General features: G+C 33.8%; 1 protein-coding gene across 1 annotated transcript; it reads right to left on the bottom strand.

Moving 5' to 3' along the window:
* Positions 1-885: 885 nt before the first annotated feature.
* On the bottom strand, positions 886-7,917 carry LOC131148725 (GDSL esterase/lipase At2g04570-like). Its single transcript, XM_058098617.1, has 3 exons — positions 7,397-7,917; positions 1,988-2,477; positions 886-1,217 (listed from the first exon to the last, which is right to left on the bottom strand). Exons 1-3 carry the CDS (start codon positions 7,772-7,774, stop codon positions 1,021-1,023), a joined length of 1,065 nt encoding a protein of 354 aa, XP_057954600.1. The 5' UTR covers positions 7,775-7,917; the 3' UTR covers positions 886-1,020.
* Between the last annotated feature and the right edge of the window lie 132 nt (positions 7,918-8,049).

Below are 8,049 nucleotides of genomic sequence, written 5' to 3'. Positions count from 1 at the left end.
ACCTGTGATCCGACACACTTCCATTAGGGCAGTGTTAGGATTAGTAGCCCATTATAACCTACATTTGAAACAAATGGATGTGAAGGCAACATTTCTCCTTGGTGACTTGGAGGAGCAAATCTATATGGTACAGCTAGAGAGATTCAATCAACCCAGGCAAGAGCACTTTGTTTGTAAATTGATGAAGAAGTCTCTCTATAGGCTGAAATAGTCTCCAAGGCAATGGTACAAACTGTTTGATTTCTATATGATCCAAATATGCTACAGGAGGTGTGAGAATAATTGTTGCATGTATGTGAAGAAGCTTGATGACGGTTCTTTCATTTTCTTATTGATGTATGTTGATGACATGCTAATAGCTGCGAAGGACTTACCTGAGGTAAATCAGTTAAAGATTCTATTGCATAAAGAGTTTGATATGAAGGATATTGCCATTGCCAAGAAAATACTTGGGATGGAGATTTGTCGGGACAGAATTATGGGGAGGTTGTGGTTATCTTAGGGCGATTATGTAGAGAAGGTGTTAAAAAAGTTCAGTATGACAGATGCTAAACCGGTATGTACACCTCTAGCGAATCACTTTAGCCTATAAATTCTACTATTGGGAATTATAATTTTCATTTTATTTTATATTTTTATTTTTATTTGTAATTATTTTTTATATTTTTTTTAAAAAAATGTATCCGAGACCCTTTTGGACACTTAACTAAGCCATTAGAATAATGGATCCACCTCTCTACCTTTTTTCTACTAAAATATCAAGGTATTATATCAAATGGAACATCGCGAGCCCCAAGACTCGAATTTTGACCATTTAATCAATAGAGCCTTGAGTTTATTATGTATAATAAAATTTTATGAAATATTTTTAAAATAAAAAATAGATACCTAATCATGAAACCCTTCTTTATATTTATTGTAATTAAGTAGATATAATTGGATAATGGTATACATCGATACAAATCGACATGCATGGATGATAATGATGATAATATATATATATATATATAAAATAGGCAATCATGGTAAGAAGGATGCCAAAGCAGTCTTCACAAGATGATTTGCGATGATAAGACTTGTCTTCTCCGTAGGGTGGAAAGAATCCCAAAACACATATTTGCTTGCATCTGTGCAGGTGAAGGGATTCAACCGATCGCACATATAACCCATCTCGAACATCCCAGTTGCGCAACATGCTGTTTCAACCACGTCAAAACCTGCAATTAAAAAAGATTATAAGAGCACGTAAATTTGAAAAATTAATGAGCCATATTTTGTAATTCTTCAAGATTTTAAAACTTAATTAACTAGCTATAAATTTCTTTTCTTTTCTTTTTTGTAATGTTTTATTTATTATTCATTCTTAATTTTATCGTTGGGTGGGGAAGGGTATGGACTAGTAGAGTACCAAATCCACTATAAAATTGTATTGAAATTTATCCAAATCCACTAAAATTCAAATCTAAGGTATGAATCCAAATTTCAAACACAACAATATAATAGAAGAGCCAAAATCTACTTTCCACTCCACATTTCACTTCTCTTCTTTTTCTCTTCTCCCTTTTTGCTCAATGAATCAATCAATGTCAACCAAGAAAGAGAAAAAAAAAAAAAAAAAAAAGTTTAAAAGAGTTTTATATCAAAACTTCATTAAAACAATTACTGTGTCACGACTAATTAGTTAAAGTCTTTTTATAAGTACTTAACTCATTAAATTCTAGCATATCAAATATTGGGTTAATTAATACCATTATTAATCCTACCTAATACATTCCATTCTTCAACAAATTTCTACCTGTGAGAAATTTTTTAGATATCACATACAGCAAATGGATTCCACTTTTGAATGCTTCTAATATTAATAAATATAAAATCCATTTACCACATATTTAACATTTAAAAAATAAATATAGAAGCCATATATAATTTTTCCCTTTCTGCAAACGACATTAATAATTGCCATTACCAAATTAAGCTTATTACTCACCATATAAGGAGGGCTTCCTTATGATCTGCATGAAAATGTCGTAGGTGTTGGACAGCACCACTTTCATGCCAGGCAGCTCCCCGTTCAGCTTCCCCACTAAACCCTTCAGCTTCCCGTTAAACTCCACGGTCACCTTGTTGTACTCGTCCACGCACTGCCGTCCGGTCATGATGTTGGTGATTCTCTCCAGCGGCAAGCACCCCATGGGAGGAACCCCTCCCAGCGACACCTTCCGTGCTCCACGCACGTAAAGCTCCCTTATGAAGTTTCCGGCGATTCCGGCCAGGAAATCCTCGTACCGGCCGACGGGGAGCTGGGATTGCCGGCCGGAGAATGAGTAGTAGTTCTCCAGAAAGTCGTTTGTCCCCATGCTCATCAGATACAAGGAGTCGCCGAATATTTCATTGGCCTTGTCGTTTCCGAGATAGGCTCTCAGTTTCTTCTGATACTCCTCGTAGTACTGCAGTTGCCTCCATAGAGGTATCACTGACTGCAAAGTGGTGCCAGGAAATGCATTTGACTCAATTCATCCATTAACTCAACAAGGGGCAGGGGGTTCAATTTGCTGGGCAGATAGATAAATATGATAAATTAGCTAGCTAGGGTTGTTCTTTGAGAAAAACATATATAGTTAAGCTCCCTTTGAAATTTAAAAAATATTTAAAAAAGAAAGAAAAATATTTTAAAAATTTATATTTATATGTTTGATTATTAAGAAAGTAAGAAAAAAAATTAAAAAAAAATATCAAATCTATGAACAAAATTGTGACTTTTTATGCCATTAATATTTAATTTTTATTAAGTTTAAGTCATATTAAAATAAAGTTTCATTTTTTATAGTAATTAATAGAGAAGAAAAATATAAAGGAAATTAAATTTCATAATTATTTTTCTTTTGTTTCTTTTGTCCAAATAAAATTCTTGATCTAAACAAACCCCTAAAGTAGGGAGTAAATATCCATTTAAATGAAGAATTTTATTTCATAAGAAAAAAAGGAAAGAAAAAGCAAAAAGAAATTTATTTCTTATTATATTTTCTATCTATATATCAAATACTATTAAAAACAAATTTTTGATCTAATTTGATTAAAAATTTAAGAAAAATCAAATATTGAGGATATGTCATAATTTAAAATTATCTTTTTATGTTTGATTTGATATATAATTTGTTTTATTTTTCACCTTTTTGTTAAGCAAATATTTAGAAAAAAAAAATAGTGAATTCATTCAAAATTTTCTTTCCTTTTGTTGAATTTATGAATCCTTCCTGTTTTGATTATGACAAATCCAATAGTTCTTACCTTTGCATTGAGCTTATGAACAGGATTAACTTTTAGCACGCATGAATAATAAGAACACAAGGAAGCCATAAAGACTACAAAGATTACATCATATGTTGGCATTGGAAGAGCGAAAAGAATGAAGACTACCTTTGTCTATTGAATTTGCATTCAATTTTTTGTCTTGAGTTTGTAATTTTATATGATCTATAATAATTAATGCATCGCATGCATGATGGGTAAAATAAGTTCAATGACCATAGATCGGCCTTAGGACCCCTATGCACTTAATGAAAATTCTCTTTAGGCTAAAATGTTACATTTACATAAATAGGGAAAAAATTTAGGGTCAAAATTAGGGTCAACATTCTACTTGTAAATAGCCCCAGTCGACCGAACCAAACTAGTAATAACTAGCTTGGTTGACCGAACACATTGTTGGCTGAAAAGAATAAGCCTCGATCAATCGAACCCCAGGCAGTGTAAAAGCCTTGGTCGACCGAACCGATCAAAAGTCAACATGTTGACTTCACACGATCGACCATTTTGAAATGAACGGATCATCCTAGGTTTACCGAACTGAAACGTGTCTTGACCCTCCAACCATTCGACTAACCAAATGTATAGTTCATTTTGGCCATGGTCGACCAAACCTAGTTGAATAGCCGACCATCCTTTGTATTGGTCAATCAAGCCCACGAAGGGGTTCAAAATCGCCTTGAGATGGTCTACCATTTCTATAGTTCAAAATTGCCACGGTCGACCAAACTTAGCAATGTGGTCGACCAAAACCTGAATACAGTCGACCGAACCTCTCGAGTTAGCGAGATTTTTCCCAAGGTTAAACAGAGTTATTTTTTATTAAACCTAATTTAACACTTTCAAAAATACCCATTAAGTCCCAAATTGTTGTAATTTTTGGAGTGTCTATATATACTCTTTCATTTGTCATGATTAGTAGGAGATTGGAAAACATCATTAGCAAAAATCCTCTAAAATTCCAAATACTCATTTTTCTCATACAAGCCTAAAAATCTCATTCTTACTCATTCTTCTTGCTAAAATCCTTTAGTTAGAGTGTTTTAAAGATCTTCCATATAAGGCTTACACTCTCGTTACTTGTACTTGTTTTATATTGATTTTATTGAGATTAAGCTTGAGTTTTCCCTCGTTATTTAATTCATAAGTCTTCTTTGAGAAAAATCTCTAGGGCTTGTGAGTCTTGCATTCTTGTTGGAAGATTCAAGAGCTCATCTTGTGCTTTTAGCAAACTATTTTTGATAAGGTAGAAATCCAAATATCTCTTATACTTAATACTTGAAAATTTATTTTTGAGATATTTGTTGGTGTTCTTAAAATCATTGAAATCAAATTATCTTTAGCTGTAAATGTTTTATGCCTAGGGATAATGAGCGTCTAGGAAAGTTTGACTCAAAATCTGATGAAAGAATTTTTCTAAGCTATTCACTTGACAATAGAGCTTATAGGGTATTTAATAAAAGAACATTAACTGTTATTGAGTCCATCCACGTAGTCTTTGATGTGTCTAATCCTTTTTCTAAAAGAGATAATGAAGATGATATTGAAATTAGATCAGGATTAAAGATGCTCTCCATTGAAAATAATGTAGATAAGAATTCAGAGATTAATGATAAATTAATTGAAGATAATAAAGTTGAAAATGAAGTTCAAGAACTACCTAGAGATTCGAAATTTATTAGGAATCATCCTTTAGAACAAATCATAGGTGAACCGTCATGTTGAGTTGCTACACGTTCTTCCTTAAGAAACCTGGTTAGCCATTTTGCATTTTTATTTCAAGAAGAACCTAAAAATATTAATGAAGTCATAGAGGATGAATCATGGGCACTATCTCTGCAAGAAGAGTTAGATCAATTTGAAAGAAGTAAAATTTGGACCCTAGTTCCTAAACCTGACGATCACACTATCATTGGAACTAAATGGGTTTATAGAAACAAAAAGAATGAAAATTGAGTAGTGACTAGAAACAAAGCTAGGTTAGTAGCCCAGGGGTATAATCAGGTGGAAGGAATAGACTTTGAAGAAACTTATGCTCCCGTGGCTAGGATGGAAGTCATTCACATGTTAGTTGCATATGTCACTTTTAAGGATTTAAAATTATATCAGATGGATGTTAAAAACCTCTTTTTAAATGGCTATATAAATGAGGAGGTCTATGTAGAACAACCATCGGGATTTGAAAACTATAAATATCCTAATCATGTATATCGATTATCTAAAGCCTTGTATGGATTGAAACAATCTCTTAGAACTTAGTATGAGAGGTTTAGTGATTTTCTTCTAGAAAATGGATTTATTAGAGGCAAGATTGACACTACACTTTTCATTAAATCAAAAATGATCACATGCTCCTTGTGCAAATGTATGTTGATGATATTATCTTTGGAGCTACAAATGATGAATTGTGCAATGAGTTTATCAAATGCATGTAAAACGAATTTGAAATTAGCACGAAGGGTGAACTAAGCTTCTTCCTAGGACTCCAGATTAAACAAGCAAAACATGGGACTTTCATATGCCAATCAAAATATGTTAGGGACTTGCTTAAGAAATTTAATATGGAAGATGTTAAAATTCTAGGAACTCCTATGAGCTCTTCCACTAAACCTAACAAAGATGAACAATGTATTCCTATTGATGTCAAACTTTATCGTAGCATGATTGGTATTCTCTTGTATCTTACAGCTAACAACTGGCCTGATAATATGTTTATTGTTTGTATGTGTGCTAGATTTCAGGCTAAACCTAAGGAGTCTCACTTGTTAGTAGTTAAGAGGATACTTAGGTACTTTGTTGGGACTATTGAATTAGGATTATGGTACCCTAAGTATACTTCATTTGAGCTTGTTAGTTACACAGATGCTGACTTTGCCAGTACTAAAGTAGATCAAAAAAGCATTAGCAGTAATTGTCATTACTTAGGACAATCTCTAGTTTCTTGGTTCTCCAAAAAATAAAACTCAACTACCTTATCCACAACCGAAACTGAATATATTGTGGCTGGAAATTATTGTGCTCAAAATCTTTATATGAAGTAACAACTTATAGATTTTGGTTTGCACTATGACACGGTTCCAATCAAATGTGATAACACTAGTGCAATCAATATCTCAAAAAGTCTTATCTCACATTCACGAACCAAATACATTGAAGTTAAACATCATTTTATTCGTGATCATGTGCAAAAAGGTAATGTGACACTTGAGTTCGTGTGCACTAATGAAAAGTGAGCTGACATATTCACAAAACCTCTTCAGGATGATAGATTTATAGAGATTAGACGTGAATTAGTTCTAATGCATAGTAGAGATGCATTTGTCATGAGTTTTTCATACAATTTTCAAACATTTTCAAAAATATACCAATTACAATTGTCATGAGTTTTTTTTAAAAAAATATAATTGTCAACTTTATTACCCCAAACATGAATTAAGAGTCACTTAGTTAGGTCTAATCACTCTTACAAAATTAATATACCCTCTACACAGTCATTAACAAAATTACTTAGGAATATATATATATTTAATGCAACTATTATTTAATGTAACCAATAAAGTAGATGGTTTCTTCTTCCTTTTCCTTTTTTAAAAAAGAAAAATTAACCCCCATCTAAAAGGATGTAAAACAAAATTTTTCATTTATTAAAATAAGAAAATCATTTTTATGGTCTAAGCTCATGAAATAAGAACAGGATACAAATGTTTAAGCAAAAATCACGACCTAACATTAAAAATAAAGTGCTGAATGTACATTTGGTTTGGTATAAAGTACAGTAATCGACATTTATCACAAAAGAATTCTACGAATAAAATAAACAATATAAAAAATTTCAGTCAACAAAATTACTTCCAAAAAAGAAAAAACGATTAGAATATAAAAATTTCAGTGATATAAATCAAGATTACTAGTTTTTACCAAAGAATACCCCGATCAGATTATAGTCAAAATTACTAGTGGCCACAAAAGAATAAGAAGATTATAATATAAGAATATATATATATATATATATATATATATAAATTTCAGCGATGATCAAAATTACTGCAGATGAAATGGTTCGACTCTATTCGGAGGCAAGGACACTTACGAGCACATCAGAAGTAGCATTGTCATAGCCACTCCCGGCAGAGGCAAAGCAAACTCCGGTAGCGAAATCTGATATGTTGTAGGCGGGATCCAAATAGGCCGGCACCGTCGGCTTGAGACCAAAAGCCTGCGAGATGAAGTCGGAAGGGATCCGACCGTTGGAGAACCGCCCGGTCGGCCGACCGCCGGGGAAATCCCTGCCATAGGGCTTGAAATTGCTCTTCAAAACGGTTGAAATCTGGTTGTTGTTCCCGGCATCCACCGACGAGTCTCCGAAAACGATGACCGCCGGAACTTTACTCCCGCCGGCGGTGCCACCCGCCAGTGCCACAAACAGAGGAAACAAAAACCACGAAGCAGCGGTGCACGTAAGTGCCATTGCCCCTTGAATTTTGACCAGTACTAGTTCGTGAGGATGGAGGTGAGAATTGAAGTTGGGGTTTAAGGGGGTTTAAGCTAGCCAAATAAATATGGAAGGGAGGGGTGAAGAGAGAACGTGAGAGTTTGGTGATGGGCTTTAATGGGCAGCGGCAGGGGTGGAATGAGCAGTACATAAGCTTGCCTCATGTGTGAACGGGGTTAGGGGCTGGTCAGGGTCTGCCCAGCAGAGACTTTATGGTTCAGGTACAGGAAGTCATTATTGTGAAAGATGAC

The sequence above is a fragment of the Malania oleifera genome, chromosome 2 (genome assembly GCF_029873635.1).
Source record: "Malania oleifera isolate guangnan ecotype guangnan chromosome 2, ASM2987363v1, whole genome shotgun sequence".
Lineage (NCBI taxonomy): Eukaryota > Viridiplantae > Streptophyta > Magnoliopsida > Santalales > Ximeniaceae > Malania > Malania oleifera.
Note: the sequence above shows the minus strand (reverse complement) of the source record. Positions and strands in the feature narration are given on the sequence as shown.

What these genes read in the sequence shown, in the direction of transcription:
- LOC131148725 (XM_058098617.1), bottom strand. Translation starts at nt 7,774, where the DNA reads ATGGCACTTACGTGCACCGCTGCTTCGTGGTTTTTGTTTCCTCTGTTT. An exon ending in ATGCTACTTCTGATGTGCTC is followed by an intron (nt 2,478 to 7,396) that starts GTAAGTGTCCTT and finishes ACCACTTTGCAG; the next exon opens with TCAGTGATACCTCTATGGAG. An exon ending in AAGGAAGCCCTCCTTATATG is followed by an intron (nt 1,218 to 1,987) that starts GTGAGTAATAAG and finishes TTTTAATTGCAG; the next exon opens with GTTTTGACGTGGTTGAAACA.